The sequence below is a fragment of the Gracilinanus agilis genome, chromosome 3 (genome assembly GCF_016433145.1).
Source record: "Gracilinanus agilis isolate LMUSP501 chromosome 3, AgileGrace, whole genome shotgun sequence".
Classification (NCBI taxonomy): Eukaryota; Metazoa; Chordata; class Mammalia; order Didelphimorphia; family Didelphidae; genus Gracilinanus; species Gracilinanus agilis.
The window spans coordinates 644,045,749-644,062,273 of record NC_058132.1 but is presented as its reverse complement, the minus strand read 5'-3'; the positions used below and the strand labels follow the sequence as shown (position 1 = coordinate 644,062,273).

The 16,525-nt window shown below is 51.5% G+C and overlaps 1 protein-coding gene across 1 annotated transcript in view; it reads right to left on the bottom strand.

The window, feature by feature from the left end:
* Positions 1–2,319: 2,319 nt before the first annotated feature.
* Positions 2,320–16,525, bottom strand: part of CCDC50 (coiled-coil domain containing 50) — a 19,770-nt gene continuing 5,564 nt past the window's right edge. Inside the window, exons 3-8 of the mRNA XM_044669504.1 lie at positions 12,011–12,128; positions 8,162–8,680; positions 5,761–5,876; positions 5,102–5,146; positions 4,793–4,991; positions 2,320–2,417 (exon numbers count right to left, since the gene is read on the bottom strand). Of these exons, the coding sequence (XP_044525439.1) occupies positions 2,320–2,417; positions 4,793–4,991; positions 5,102–5,146; positions 5,761–5,876; positions 8,162–8,680; positions 12,011–12,128 (1,095 nt within the window). The remainder of the gene's footprint in view (positions 2,418–4,792; positions 4,992–5,101; positions 5,147–5,760; positions 5,877–8,161; positions 8,681–12,010; positions 12,129–16,525) is intronic.

Sequence of the window (16,525 nt, the reverse complement as noted above, 5' to 3'; positions counted from 1 at the left end):
TGGCAGGGTCAAGTTTGGGGAAGGTCTAATTCTCAGGTTTGACTGAAACATGAAGTACAAGAAAGTGTTGGAGAATTCAGAGAAGGAAAGAGAATTTAGGTGGCATTGAGTATGCTCTTTATTTAACAGGTGGAGAAACTGAGGCCCAGAGCTATGAACCAGTTTGTCTGAGGTCACATAGATGTTTAGAACCGAGACGTCAGTCCAGGACTTCCACCTGATCCCACCTCCAGGAATTTTAGTATTTTGAAGTAAGACTGGAAAAATAGGTTGGGGCAAGACTGCAGAGGCCTTCAAATGCCCGGCCAAGCAGTTTATGAAAACCAAGGAGTGAGGCTGTTTGTCCAGGTCCTTCTGAAGAGTATTGGATTAAGTGCCTAGAGGTGGAGTTAAAGAGCATAGACTAGGCCCAGGGCCACAAGAGATCAGGAGAGGGCACGAAGGTCTGGAATGAGGTGATGCCCAGGTGAGTGGAGGGAAGGGCCGGACTTGAGAGATGAGGCGGTTGTCAACAGACTGGAGAAGAGGCCTGGGCTAGGAGTCGGAAACACGAGGCCTCCTTTGGATGTGTGAGCCTGGCTCCTTGGGAAGGGGGTGCGGCCCCCAGCTGGCATTGGGCACTTTCTGGGAAGAACAAGTTTAAGAGATAGAATTGTGCGTTCTGCTTTGGACATGATGAACTAGAGATGGGGAGCAGAGAAGTTAGGGCTGGCTAGAGAAATGTGGCAGGCACGTCTTCAGAAATAACTAATGACTGGATGAGTCTCCTAAGGAGGAAGAGATGCAATCGTGAGTCGAGTAAGACCAAATAGACACTGACAAAGAGCTCTGCTGCCAATGGGCAGCCCCTGGACTTACCACAGACACTCTGGGCCATCTGTTGCCAGCTCAGGGGCCTGTTTTGTTTAATCCTTGGCTTTCTTTTACTTTCTGAAATGTTACTTTCCAAATTTCATTTCCAAATCAAGTCGAGTGATGCAGTTGGTGAGAGGTCACTGCATTTTCCTGGTACCCCTTTATCAGGCTCACTGGTGCCACCCCAAGCCCAGTGATTCCAGACCACGCAGCTCTCAGCAGCCACACGGGATGGGAATCATCCTTCCTGCCCCCTACCTTTTGCTCCAGAATTCAATGATTCACAAAAGTGTGAAGAAAAGCCCATGAGGCAAGATCACGGCATGTACTCCAGTGTCTTTATTCTTGGTGTGAAGAGACTAAGGTTTGGAGGGTGGGGATCGAGTACCCTTTCGTTATATTAATGAGGAAGCTGAAGCCTGGAGAAGGTCCTTCCCAGGGGTCACAGAGTGTCAGAACCAAGATGGGAGCCCTCCTTTCTTGATGGCCAATCCAGATGACTCCGGGGAAGTGACGCTGAATGTCTTTATTCTTTTCAGAAGAATCATTACTTCTAGAGAGAGGTTTTTTATTTATTTATTTTTAAACCCTTAACTTCTGTGTATTGGCTCCTAGGTGGAAGAGTGGTCAGGGTGGGCCATGGGGGTCAAGTGGCTTGCCCAGGGTCACACAGCTGGGAGTTGTCTGAGGCTGGATTTGAACCCAGGACCTCCGGTTTTTATTCCTGGCTCTCAATCCTAGAGAGAGTTTTTGCTTCATTTTGATTGAGCATTTTACAATCATTAGCAAACTCACGCATTTCAATATACAAAGAAGAACAGACAGGGGTGTGGACTCTGACTCTGGACTCTTCCCAGGCAGTTGGGTTTTATTTTAGCACCTATTAAATTTTACTTTGGCAAGACAGCATTGGTCCGTGTTTCTTCCTTTGAACTCTGTAAATCACTCAGCTTTACTGAGCCATTGTGTGCCCCACAGGCCCGTGTAGACATCACAGCCTCATCTGCACGGTGAAGCGCTTGACTGCCAATTCCCCTCTACGTAGAAAGGGCCCATGGAATGTCAGCTGCTTGTGGGCAGGGAATGAGGTGTTTGTGTTGGGATTCTCCGGACACAGCACGCACGAGGAGGTCTTAATAAAGAATGAATTCCTCAGCGGAATGGCGAGGTTAGAGTCGGTGCCAAACCTTTCCCCCAAGCCCTACAGCACTTACTGCAGCGTGTGGCACGTCCTAGGTACGTAATGATGTTTGTTGACTTATTGGCTTCTTTCCTGGGTCTTCCATCAGGCACCTGGCTTCTGTTTGTCTTTTCTGTCTTCTGTCCCCACTCCTGGCTTCAGATTGTCGGGGACCAGCTCTGTGTGGCTACTCGGACCGATCCCGTTGGCTCACAATGAGCCTCTTTGCTCCACTGAGCCTTCATTATGTGGCTCTGCCTATCCCATCCCAGCTGTACATACAATTACCGGCCTTTGGCCTTGCCTTTCGGCTCCTCACTTACTGTTCCCTCGGATTCAACTGTGACCCCCAGGGGCACCACGAAGCCGGGCATGTTGCCGTCTAGGCCCAGGACCTGTAGCCTTCTGTAAACTTGGGCACATCTGGTGCTCCGGGCATCTCGTGTCTGTCCTGGTCTGGAGGACGCTCTGTCCCCTGTCCTAGCCACCATTTTGTGGTTACCCTGAGGGCACACTGCAGTTCCTAGGATTGGTTTCTCCTTGCTGGTCGGTTATCCATTTGATCTCATTCTTTTGCCCAAGAACTTGGAGCTGGAATGTCAGGAGCTTCCTAATGCCACTAGAGCTGGAGATACCTCTCTTGGATTCTTTTTTTTTTTAATTATTTCTTATTTGTTTAAATTTTATTTTATTTTTAACCCCTCACCTTCCGTCTTGGAGTCAATTCTGTGTATTGGCACCAAGGCAGAAGAGTGGTAGGGTAGGCCATGGGGGTCAAGTGACTTGCCCAGGGTCACCCAGCTGGGAAGTGTCTGAGGCCGGATTTGAACCCAGGACCTCCCGTCTCTAGGCCTGACTCTCCATCCACTGAGCTACCCAGCTGCCCCCTCTTAGATTCTTTATATTTGTCATTTTTATTTTTTCCCAGTCATGAAGTCAGTGAACAAAACCTCCATATATATATATATACATATATATATATATATATATATTTTTTTTTTTTTCTGTTTGTGAAGAGCACAACAAAAAGATCGCATTTGTTTTTCAGAAAGTATCCATCAGTGTGTCATAGCAATATCACCCCTCATAGTCCATTGGGCGTCCCTTCTGTACTCGAATGTTTCACGGATCCCTTTTTGTTTCCTTTCTTTCTTTTTCCATCTTCGCGTCCTCACTCGCTTGCCTATCAGGCCTCCACCTCCTCCCCCCAAATCCATCCCTCTGAACAAGTCTCGCCAACGAGGCTTTCTTGTTCTTGCTCGGAGCCTGTGGGCTCCCCGGAAAGGTGAGAAGCAGCTGCTGAGCAGATGGATGTGAGCAGAGGGAGAGCCGCGCCTTCTTCCAGCCCCCCACAACGGAGCGGAGCTGACATCCCCCCGCAGGCCGGCTTCATGTCTTCATTTCCAAGGGGAGCACCAGGGCCCGGCTGGGCTGCTTGTTCCCTGCTTAGCACCACGGCCTTGTGTTGCCTCCACAACTGTGAAGGGGCTTCCCTGTTTAGGAACTGCCCAAAGGAGAGACACGGCGAGGTTCCCCCTTTCTCTACCTGTTGGGAGGCCATATTTGCCTGAAGGATAATGATGGCTCCCATCTAGATAGTGATCTCATCTTTGCCCATTATGGAGGCTGGAATTGGCATTAAATTGTCTGTGAGCTTTAAAGGGCTGTAAAGAAATGCTTTTCCTTATCATCAGCCTCAGCATAGATAAATGCTGCCAGGGAGGCTCTAAGAATTGAAAGAATCCACTCCAGGCCAAACAGTTAAGAAGATTATCAGCAGGTTTTGAACTCAGATCCTTATGAAAACAGGTCCAGCCACTGGAGACTCTTTCCAGTTCTCAGATCTCATTAACCTGACTCAGTCACCAGACCCTAGAAGGGAGCCTTTCCAAAGCAGGCGGGGAGAACAGATTGTTTGCTTGTTTGATTTCTCCATCCTCTGTGGAGATCTTTTGGTCCTCTGACAATAAAGAGTCACAGTCTAGATCCGCGATTCCCAAACTTTTTTTGGCCTGCCACCCCCGTCCAGAAAAAATATTACTTAGCGCCCTGGAAATATTTTTTTATTTTTATTTTTTACTAATTCATTCGTTATTTTTTAGTTTTTATTTATTGATTTTGTTTAAAATTATTAGTAATTTTTTAAAATTATAATAGCAAAGAATAGGAAAGCTCAATGCACCTGTGTCCATCACCACTCCCTGGATCGCTGCAGCACCCACCAGGGGGCGGCGGCGCCCACTTTGGGAATCACTGCTCTGGAGCAATGAACTTGAAGTGAAGGAGACCTAAATTCAAATGCAGCTTCACATACTTCCCAGCTATGCAACCTTGGGGAATTTCCCCCCACTCAGTTTCTTTATTTGTGAAATGGGCCTAGTAAAAGGCCACACCTCCCGAGTGGTTGTGATAAGCTGAGACAATATTTATGTAGAACTTTGCTGACCTTAAAGTACCACAGAAGTACTAGTGGTTGGCCTCCTTGTTGTCGAAAAGAAGCCTCATATATCTTTTTCAGAACTAAAGGGAGGGGCAGCTGGGTAGCTCAGTGGATGGAGAGTCAGGCCTAGAGATGGGAGGTCCAGGGTTCAAATCTGGCCTCAGACACTTCCCAGCTGTGTGACCCTGGGCAAGTCACTTGACCCCCATGGCCCACCCTGACCACTCTTCTGCCTTGGAGCCAATACACAGTACTGACTCCAAGATGGAAGGTGAGGGTTTAAAAAAAAAAAAAAAGCCACCTTAGGACTTTGGTACCCAGGATGCAGACAGCTCGTGTCTCCAAAGGCCCTTGTTTTGTTGACCGAGAGCCCCCAGAATCCCTCAATGTAAAGGTGAGAGACAAAATTACCTGCCACTCTGGGTCCTGCTTCCTCTTTTCCAATGAGGACTTCTCCCTTTCCTTTGCCTTCTTATAGGCTTTCTTCTCCTCAGCCATGAGCATCCGGGCAATCTCCTAGAAGAAAAGCCCAGGCATGTCTAAGAGAGGTGGCCGGCTCAGAGCCAGGGTCCACATGCCTTAGTCTCACTGGAGGCTAACTGGAGTCAAGGCCTTAGGTGGCTCACCTCATCCTGTGCGACTTGGGCTGCTCGCTTGTCCACCTGATTAGCCTAAAAGGAAAGGAAATGGGAAAATAAAGTGACACACAGCTCAGGGATGACTCGAAAGACCCTAAGCTAGTACTTGGAAGAGGTGAGGTTTGAGAGAAATGAAACTAGAATCTCAGAGCCCTGCAGAGGAAACTCCCAAGTCAAACTATATTAATAACATTTCCTGTCCCGGAATTTGTCATCAGATCTGACAGAGGGGACCCAGGTGTGCGATGGCAGAAGGATGCTGCCGGAATCACGACCAGGATCTATGAAAAGAGAAGATCCTAGGATGGCACCAGATTTCAACATCCACTTTACATAGACTATCCCAGATGGGAGAAGAAAATAAGTATTTCCCCTGCCCTCCCCTCCCCCAACACACTCACACACTCACTCACTCTCTCTCTCTCTCTCTCTCTCTCTCTCTCTGTCTCTCTCTCTCTCTGTCTCTCTCTCTCTGTCTCTCTCTCTCTGTTTCTCTCTCTGTCTCTCTCTCTCTCTCTGTCTCTCTCTCTCTCTGTCTCTCTCTCTCTGTCTCTCTGTCTCTCTCTCTCTCCCCCTCCCTCCCTCCTCCTCCTCTTCCCCCCAATCGCTCTCTCTTCCAGGACTCATCTGTCTCTATCTTTGCTCACCAAGAGTTCTTCTTCCTGCAGCTTCCTGGCAATTTCTGCATCGTATAATTCCTGATCCCTGTGGGCCATTCGAGGCTGGGTATAGATGGCTTCTTTTGTCCCCCTCGGCTTCATTCCTAGAAAAACTCAGTGTAGTCAGTGAGGCCTCTTGTTTCCCAAGCACTGTGGAAAATGAAGATGAGGAAATCTCCCCAGAGCACCTGGCATCCCCTGGCATCCCCTGGCACCATCTACAATGCCTGTCTTTTCTCAGCGCTAGATCTGGGCCAGTTCTAGCTGTTTGTTCCAAATGAACACATAGAAGGGCAGAGACACTCATCAACTTCATATCCACAGCACACCCACAGATCTGCCTCAGGCCACTTTCAAGGTGCCTGGTTGGAAAGTTCCCTACTGACATCCTTTCTTAATGAGCATGAAACCTGCTGACAAGTCAGCTGCAACTGCAATATTCATTTTAGCCATTCTAATCCATCTAGAAATGGGAAGTAAGAAAAGGAAAAATGAAAGCTACCACAAGGTAGAGGGAGTTAGGAAAGAGAAACTTGGAAGGACATTTCCAAACTTCCAAAAAAGTTCAATGTTTGGAATGGAAAAGAAAGGGGGTATTTATCTAAGTTACCATGCCTTAGGGGGGAAAGAGAGGATTCACATTAAACAAGAAATCTCAAATGTAGGTGACACAAAGTGCCAAAGACAGAAGGGAAAAACCAAACGGTGGATTGTGCAGTGTACTCTGGACCCTTTATAAAGAGGGCAATGAGTTCTCAGGAGAGGATGCCTAGCTCCCTGGTAGGCTCAGTTTAAGGGCCACCTCATCCAAAAGAAAAGTGGAATTTCTAATTCCATTTCCAAACCTGAGTTGCTATCCTTCTTCTCCAAATGACTTTGTACTTGCTTTGAACATGTAGAATGGGACTATGAACAGTTACATTTTCTGTCTTGTTCTCTAGACTAGAAAAATGGAGGACTCTGAAGCTAGAGCATGGATTTCTTAGTGGGAGAAGGGTTGGCCTTAGAGCAAGAAATCCTGGGTTCTTTTCTGTGTCTAAGTCAAATATAACTTCTTTGTGGGTAGGAACTATTTCATTTCATTTTGTTTTGTTTTTGTATTCCCAGAACCTTTCAGAGGCAGCTTGGAATACAGAATAGAGGGGTGGCCTCAGACAGGAAGATCTTGGTTCAATCTTCCTTCTTTTACTTTATGAGCTATGTGACCAAGGGGAAGTCACCTAACTCTTCATTGCTTGCAGCCAACTTGGAAACTCTCCGTTGTGGAACTGTGGCTCATCTGCACTGATGGAGGAAGACTCCTCCTTCTTACATCAATGAAATAACAGATTCAGGCTAAACATTAGAAATAAAAATCCGTAGGCCCTGACAGAGTGCCAGGCACCTAGTATGAATGTAATAAGTACTTGAATGGTAGAAGGTGGTCGTTTTTGGGTAGTTATTTGTTCAAGATGGCAGAGGCCCAGGTTCAAATCCCATCCCTATTATTTATCGGCCAAACCCTTGCAAGCTTCCTTTTTAGTGTGCTAAGCCATCTCTGAAGATGGGGTTAGACATCTTCAAAAGACTCCAGTAACGTTAAGAGGGAGGCTCCAAAGGAATAATGGGCCAAGAGTCTCTCAGGGGCCCCGACTTCATCAAAAGCATTAAAAATGAGGAAGGGGGCTCCATCACAAAAAATACTGCCACAATGAGGCAACACGGTAGCCAAGGCTGTCTCAAAGGAACACCCTTATGGGTGTGAGACCTGCAGCAGGGAATAGGCCAGAAGTTGCACTGACTTGGGTACCACCAGAATGCCAGAGGGCCAAGTGCAAGTGGGTCACTGGATCTGGACCCTCGCCCAGGCCCTGGCCAGGGTGCAGTCAATGAGCCAAGGTTGAGGCTCTAGAATTCTAAGAGCCTCACAGGCTCTCAGAGGTGCATCCAAGCCTCCAGTTCTCATCTGACATCTCCCTGGGCTGGGCTCCTTCTGAACCTCTACAGCCAGGAAAGGGGCCGCAGCGTTCAAGGAGGTCCGTTTGTTTGTTTGTTTGGGGGCATCCACCTCGGTGACGTGAACAGCTCCAGAAGTGACCCGGCCTCAGGCATCTCCCTAACGCTGCTGCCCCCACTGGCATGGTGCCTCTAGCAAGGCTTCGGGCCTTCTGCTCTAGGAGAAGGTGAGAGACAGAAACACCTTCTAGTTCCTCCTTTGCCCCCCTGAGTCCACTTCCGAGACACAAAGGACAGAGTCCTGACGGGAGGGACCTGGAAATGGATTTGCTCCTCAGAAGGATGGCAAACCCAGGAGCCGAGGAACATGGAGGTGCCTATCAAAGCGGCCTAGTGCCCAAATCTGCGTTCTCGGGGTAAACTGAGGCTTCTCGTCCCTCCTGTCCTCCGTTACCTGTTTCGGTGAAATAGTGCCTCTCCTCACTCTGGGAGGACAGGGGGGTCCTTTTCCTGTGACCTTCCCTCTTATCTCGTGACTCCCCCATCCCATGGTCTCTCCTACGCCTTTCTTCTCTCCTAGGAGGCCCTGGCTTCTGCGAGCACTTGGGTGACGGTCGGTCTTGGTGGTGGGATCGAGGGTGGTCGGGGTGCCTGGCGGAGCCACAGCCAAGGCTGCTGTCCCAGTCACTGGCCTTGGCGCTGATCTTGGGAAGAGGAGACCTGGGGGGCCTCTCGGGAGCGGAGGGCTTCCTGTCCTGGGGTTCCCAGCTAGTCTGGGCATCGTCCCTTGACTTGCTATGCCTGAGGGAGGACCCAGAGTTCTCTGAGGGGTGCCGTTCCTCGCATCCTTCCCCGTCTTCTGAGGGCCTGTTTGGTTTGTCCCTCCTCCGCCTCGCGGGCCCGTCTTCTTGGTGTCTGCCAGGCCGTGGGGGCTCAGAGCCCGGCTCCCGGCTCCTCCTTGACCGAGCGAGGTCTGAGCGGTGGAGGGGGAGGCAGGACAAAGAGAGAAGCGAGTTAGCTCCGTGTTAGCGCCCTGAGAAGCCTAGCCCAGTCCTAGGAGAGGGGCCCTGAGTGCCGTGCAACAGGGCGGAGGCCAGAGCCCAGGCTGGGCGGGCAGAAGGAAGGCGCCGGGCCATGAGCATTTGCAGAGCAGAAAATCAAAGAACAACGTGGCGAAAGCGCACGAGGCGGGGAGGAGGGAATCAGGAGCGGAGTCGGGCGCTCCAACGGGGCCTTTGGGCTGGGATTTCCATGGAGGGGCTGAGAGGGGATGACCAGGGACTTCACGGAGGCAGAAAACGCCCTGCCTGGCGGGGTCCAGGGTTCAAGACTCGCCGAGGGCCCTGGGATGTGGAGCGTCCTGCTCCGTCTGGCCAGGATGTCTGGGGGAGCCTCGGTCCACCTGGCCCCCAGACACGCTCCCTGCCCACCAGGCCACACTGCCTCTCCTGGGCTCTCCCTGGCTATCTTTTGCCCAGAACATTCCAGCCTCGGCTCCTCCCCGACACGCCTGTAGCCGCCCCTTCCAGGAACGTCCCCTCGGCGGAACCCTGACCCGGTCAGCGAGTCTGTGAGCGGCCCGTCCTGCACCCAGCAGGATTACTTTGGGCATCACAGCCTGCGCGGGGCGGCCCAGGAGCGAGCCAATTCCCCGCTTCCAGCCCAGGAGTCGAAAACAAAACTGAGAGCCGAGCTGAGGAGGGGCACCGGATGGACAGACGGGCCGAGGAGGGGCACCGGATGGACAGACGGGCCGAGGAGGGGCACAGGATGCTGGGAGCGGGGATGGCTGAAGGAATACAGAGATGACAAGGGTGTGAGAAAGGTTACACGGCTCTGAGTGTGTGGTTATACACAGGTGTGTAAGCATGTTCTACACATGTATGCACACACACCTGTATGTAGACATAGCTATCAATGTGACAAACAGCATTCCTGTCCCTCAGTAGGAGGAGAAGCTGTGTGGCCGTCAGGGATGCTCTTCTAGTCCTGCCTCTCACACACACACACACACACATGCATCTTTGTCCTTCTATGCATGTATGTGCATGTATAGAGAGACACTGAGGCATGCATGCATGTGTATGTATTTCGACACTAGTGATCCATGTCACGCGGGCTCCCGTGTGTGAGCTGGGACACACACGGCGCCCACACGGATCTCTCTAAACCCATCTGTGACGCGGCCCACTCGGCCCAGCGAGCCTCCCCCGGACGAGCCCTCGGAGGGGAGCCCGAGGGGAGCCGTCCGTCACGGGGTCAGTTGGGCGGACGGCGTCCGGACGAAGGACCCCCAGGTGGAACCCCGTCTGCAAATGCTCATTGCGGAAGGAGCCCGAGGCGCTCCTTGTGACCCGGCGATCGATGGAGGGGAAAAGCCATCCAGCAGGAAGAGCCTTGGGAGACAGGCGGTGAGTCAATTAATCAAGTGAGAGGAAAGCAAACCCCCCCCCCAGCCATGCAGAGCCCCCCGAGCCATGCAGACAGAGGGAGAAGCCAAGGAGCCGGAGCGGTGAGGGAGCCGGGAGGTGTGGGGAAAGGGCCGACCCAAGGACGTGAAGCCATCCTGCTGGGAAGGTGAGGGAGCTGGAGACGGAGCCCCCAGGAGGGCAGGTCCGCCTGGACGGAAGGCCAGGAAACACGGACGTGGTGTCACAGCGGGGGTCTTAGTTCCCTAGCCTAAATGGCCGAGTACAGAATGCCGGGGATGCAGTGGCGTCAAAGGCACCCCAGATGGGTAGAGAGACTCTGAGTTCAAATTTGACTCAAATTTGAACCGGGCTTCATATTCAAATTCCAGTTTTGCTAGGCACTAGCTGTGTGACCCTAGACAAGTCACTTTGCCCCCCTAGGCCTTGGTTTCCTCACACACATTTTGAGTGTTGGACTGATGGTCTTGGACGTCCCTTCTAACCCTGGATCTATGAGTCTCTGAACTCTAATTTGCTTTCTCAAGCTTTGGACTTCTCCAGGTTTTCTGGACTTCTTGGCTTCTTCGGGTTTTGCTGTCCTCCTCAACGGGCTAAAGCAAACTTCCTCTCTTCACTGGGAAGCCTGAAAGGCAGGGCGGCCTACAAGACAGACTGCTGGCCGTTGGCTTTGCTGTCAGGATGACCTCATGCCCCTCGCTCTGGGTGATCTCGGGTGAGGCCCCAAGAGGCCTCCCCAGAAAGAACTGGAGCGGGGCGAGAGCCGCCCTCGGGGCCCTCCCATCTCCAGATCTGGACTCCTGGGCTATTGGAGCCTCAGGGAGTCGCTTCACTTTTCTGGGACTCCTTTCCAAATGGGGACAATGAGGCTGCCCATAAGCCCGACCTCCAAGGCTGGGAGCCTCAGAGGAGATGCTGCATCTCAAGCACCCTTTAAAGCATCAAATAAGGGAAGTCCTTCTATCCTCACAGAAAACGGCTCCGGGTGTATTTTCGAAACCCTTTGAGATCCTTAGACATGGGCTAGACTCACTACCATGTGTCTCCTCCCGGCCTCTGGGCACCGAGGGCCGGCCACTCCGCACTACGGGATGGAATTTTCCCAGCAAGGACTCAAAGAAGTCTGCCCCTGGGGACCAGCGAAGCCCTGCAGGCCCTCCTGGACACGCCGGGCCGTTCCAACCTCTCCGTTCCCAACACGCACGTCAGAGAAAGAGAGCCACCACCAGCGCAGAGCAAGAAGGAAAGCGAGTACTTGGGGGTGTCACCTCTCCCCCGGGAAATGCTCTATTGTTGACTGATTAAACAGCAATGATTGGAAAGACCAAGAAATAAAGGGAAAATTGTAAATTGGATCTCGGTGAAAGCAGCCAACTAGATCTCTCTTTGGATTCAACATTATAGAGGAGAGAGTGCAGAGGAAGCCACGGCCCTCCCGCACTAGCACGGATCTCCTTGATGCCATCTTGGTGCTTAATCAGTTCTGTGCGCATGGGAGGAGGCTTCTAGAAGGTCCCCACCCCCTCCCTACTCACCATTCCTGGTCCAGGCCTCATGGGATATGCTCAACCTGTGAGCCGCAACCCAAAGAGGATGGAAGGGGAGGGAAAGGAGGCAGAGCAGGAACCGAGGATGCCCATCGGCCATCACCCAGCCAAACGAGAGGCTGCTGGGGCGAGGTTTTCTCTAGGGATCTGGCCAGACCACTGGAGTGGAGGCATCCATTAGATGTTCGGACCAATGGCAGCCCCCTGGGATGGGGAAGGACAAGCCCACCCCCGGCTCTGGGGCCTCTTTAAAGGCCCCAGAACAAGGGGGAGGAGCAGGCGGTCATGCTCCTGGGGGATCCGTCCTCGGCTCCTGGAGACCGTTACCTCCATTCGCATGGTAGTAGCTGTCGTTGTAAGTGTTGGCCCCAGAGGACTCTGGATAGTGCTTCTTTCGCCTTTTCTCTTCCTGTAACTCTCTCTCTTGCAACAGGCGGGCGATGTCCTGGGGGAGAGACGGAAAGAAACTGAGATCAGCTGCAGCCACTGTTCTTCTCATGTACGTGGCCCCTGAGGGTGCTCTCCCACACCGGCCCCAAGCACGGGGGGCCAAGGCTGTTCCCGTTTTGGGGAGGAGGAAACTGAAGGGCAACAAAGTTAAATAACAAAAAAAGCAAAATCTAGAGTTTTCATTTTGAACACGTATGTACGTGCACACACACATGCACACGCACGCACACACGCACACACACACCCTTTGGCCCATTATCTCATGGGAGCCCTCCAATAGCCGTGGTAGGTAGATCCAGCCTATACAGCGATGGGAGATGAGGCGTCCAGTATGAAAAACAAGAGCCGGTTCATCGAGCCAGGAAGGGGACCATGAGAGGAGGAACAACATCCACTGAGGCCGGACGGCTAGTGTGCAATCGGGCTGTGGAGAGCCTTCCAAGGTCAACAGCAGGCTCTATTTTCAGCTCGCTAGAGCCGACTAGAAGTCGCTGGAACTGTCTGAGCAGGGGAGCCACAGGATCGGCTCTTTCCCCTGGCCCAGAGGAGAATCGAGGCAAGGACGTGACTCGGAGGCTGCTGTCATCATCTGGACAGGAGATGACGCGAGCTTGAACTGAAGTGGCGGCTGTACGAGTGCAGAGCAGGGGCTGGATGTCCGAGAAGATGTGGCAGGAGAAATGGCTGCGCGTGACAAATGGCTGGATGTGGGGGTGAAGAAGAGTAGAAAGGCAAGGCCAGGCAACCCTGAGACTCTGATCTCAGGGGGGTCTTTGGAAGACACGGGAAGAGGAGAAGATCTCGTGAGAGCAGCCAGGGTCCGAGTTCTGCTTTCAACATGGGGCTTGGCTCCAGTTGGAAATGTCCAATAGGCAGTTGGCTACGTGGAAAGGAAGCTCAGCAGAGAGAAAAGGGGAGGATGTGGATCTGAGTCATCTTCTCTATGAATATCTTCTTTGTCCTTCATGCTCTCCCAGCTGCCCATGTTTCCACATCCACTCCCTCTGGTGCTCTTGGGCCTACCTTCCATTCTATTGGTCATTCTCTTTTTGCCCTTGAGGTCTTCTATCCTTGAATAGACGTGACCCCTTCACAAGCCAGTCATGGCCCTTCCCGTCTAGCCTCCCAGCCACAAGGAGGATGCTTAAGCCATCTTGTGGAACTGAATTCTTCTGTTCTTTCCATGGGAGAGGAAACAGGAAAAGATGCTGAAAACACCATGAGAGTCATCATGTCCTCTCCATCATGGAAACGTCTTGGGGCTCCTGTTGTTCTTTAGTTGATTCATCATTTCCAACTCTTCATGACCCCATTGGAGGGTTTTCTTGGCAAAGATACTGGAATGATTTGCTATTTTCTTCTCCATCTCATTTTACAGATGAGGAAGCTGAGGCTGAGGCTGGATTTGAAGTCAGGTCCTCCTGACTCCAGGGCCAGTACTCTATATCCACTACACCACCTAGCTTTCCCACTGCCCCTAGACCTGCCCTTTGGGGTCAAGAAAAACAAATGAAATCTTTTTTCCAAGTGTAAGTCCTTGAAATACTTAAAGACAATGCACACACGCTCCCCAACCTATCCTCCAAGCAGGCATGATTCCTTCAACCAAGCCTCCTGTGGGATAGTCAAGGCCCCAGAGGGAGATGCTCTGATGTGTTCTCAAGAGTTCAAGGGGTCAAAGATCTGGATGTCATCTGGATCCGTGATCTCCTTTTGCAGATGAAGAAATGGACACAAGAAAGATGACTGACTTGCTCAAGGTCTCACAGAGAGTAAGCAAAAAATTGGAGATTTGAACTTGGGACCCACGAAAAACACAATGAACCTCAGTTGGAATACTCGGAGACGCCTGCTAGCCACATGATGGTGATCAAGTCCTTCCCGCTTCCCTAAGCCTTATTTTTCCCCTCTGTCAAATGGGAAACTAATAGAAGCAGCCAGCCAGAGAAAGCTCTGCCTTGTGGGTGTCAAAGCCGCCAGGGCCTTTGTCCTCTGCCCAGTTGCACTGAAAGGATCCTGAGGGTTCAGGAGCTGAAGGAACTTTTTGAAGTGATTTTTGTTTCCCTGGAGGAAACCAGGGATTAGATCAACAAAGAAACCCAAGTGTGTGTGAGGGAGAGATAGCAAAGCCAGGGGAGCCAATCCCGCCCGACGCGTTGCCAAAATAAGCAAATCTGAAAAACATGGGAAAAGGGCTGGGGGAGAGTTGAAGGATTCGACGCCCCCAGCTTTGGTTCTCGGACATGACTCCATCTGCCCTCATTGTTTCTCCTGATGGGCCCCCTGCCAGCCTGGCCAGCTCCCCTCCTCGCCACTGAGGAAATAGAGGAGAATAGCTAAGAGCGACCCGTGAAGCATTACCATCTTTGGAGCAGGGCCGGGCGTCCAAGAGGATCATTGCCACAGGAAGCAGGAATGCTGCGTTCCACGAGCATCATGGGAGCACCAGATGGCCCAGCTCGGGCACTCCCTTCTGTAGGGGCCCTTCCTTGGAGCCTCAGCTGACAGCCCCCCTCAAAACACAAAATGTATATATGTACACACACACAGACATGTCTATCCGCAAATACACACGTACATATGTCTATGTATATGTGGGGGGGTACATGGATGTGAACATATTATACATGTGTCATCATGTACATGAGCTATACATGTCTAGAATATGATGCCCATATATACAGTCATCCCTTCCACATCTCAGGGGTCAATGTGGTACCCCCATGACCTGGAAAATCTGCACAAATATCTGGGGGTTCTCCCTTCGTGCCAGAGTCAGAATTGCTTCTTTTTCTTTTAGGGGGTGTTTCCACAACCTTATTTTAAAAGGGGGGCTACGTGTGCCTTTCTGAGTGACTAAGCTTTTTCTCTGTCATCTGCTGGCCTCGGCGTGGCATCTGTGGCTTCCACAAAATTCCCATTTGATTTCTTATGCTGACCTGCCACAGATCAAAATCATGATGGGGAAGGGATGACTGTGTGCCCCTGGGCAGGGGAGGGGGGGGGGGTGTTTGTATAAATGGTAGATATCGAAAATGCTTCTTTTTTTTTATCATGGTGTCTCTCTGAGAGAAAATGGGAACAGTCTGTCTCCCCAGTGCCTAGCAGGTGCCATGCCTAGAATGGGTATAAGAAGCACTTCATGGTGGATGAAAACGACAGATCACTTTCTTGATCGGCGGCCTTCTGGAGGGGAAAAGCAAAGAATCTCTCTTCCGCCTCCCTCTGAGGAAGATAAAACGGCTTCTGGCTTTCTGAAGCCGCCACTCTTGTTCGCTCAGGAGCTGAGCAGGTGCTGGAGGGAATCCCCAGCCTCCATCGCCGTGTCTGGCACACAGGAAGGACCGACCAGAAGCTTTCTGCCTGCTGACCATCCAGACCTGAGCTCCCTAGTGTTCCCCTCCATCACGCCTGAGGAGGTCTCTAAAGGGGAATCCATCAGCACAATTGTCTGACAAACTGATCGGGTCCCATCCCTGGACTTCTTCGTGTGCGCTCAGGGAATCTCAGCGCTGGAAGGAAGGACGTCTGTGGCCTGAACAGAGAAGGGTGCTGACAAGAGCCAGTTCCGTCTCTGCTGGAAACCCTCCTACAAAAGGGAGCTCATTATCCGCTGAGGCAGCTTAAATTGTTAGCAAGTTTTTCCTTCAACAACCATGAAGTATCTCGGCCCTCAGTGAATGCGGTCAGCAAGCACGGCTCACTTCCGAAGCCCCACGCCGAGACACACTGAGACGCACGTCCTGGCTTTCAGGGGAGGAACAGAACGAAACCTGCCTTTTCCAACATGACCAGTGTTGGCGTCCGAAGTTAGTTGTGACAAGGGGAGGGGGTGCTCCTGTGGGAGGCAGCAAGACCTGAGAAACAGCGTCAAGATCTTATTTTTTAATGTTTTCATGATCTCTGGAGGAAGAACAGAGCAGCCAATACAGAATAAGCCTCCATACCAGGAAGACTTCATTTTCAATCCTGCCTCTGACTGAGGCAAGACTGTGAGACCCTGGGTAAGTCATTTCACGGTCCCTCACCCAAGGGCCGCTGATCTCTAACAGAAGAGGGCTTTCCTTTCCTGGGGAGTTCCTAAGACCAACGAAATCCTGCTCTGGTTCTCATGTTCCTTACATCAAACTAAAGTCTTCCTTCCTCCAGATTTCAACCACAGATCCTTGTTGTGACCTCTGGGGACAAGTTGAGCAGACAGAATCCTTTTTTTCCCAAGTGAAAGCCCTCCACATCCTCCAAGACAGCCACCGTGTCCCGCTCCCCCTCCACAGCCAAGCTTGCTCTTCTCCACGTCAAAGCAACCCATTTCCTTCAGCCTCGTTTCACAGAACACAGAAGTTGGGGAAGGAGACGGAGCAGAAACCATGATTGGATTTAGGAGGAACTGAA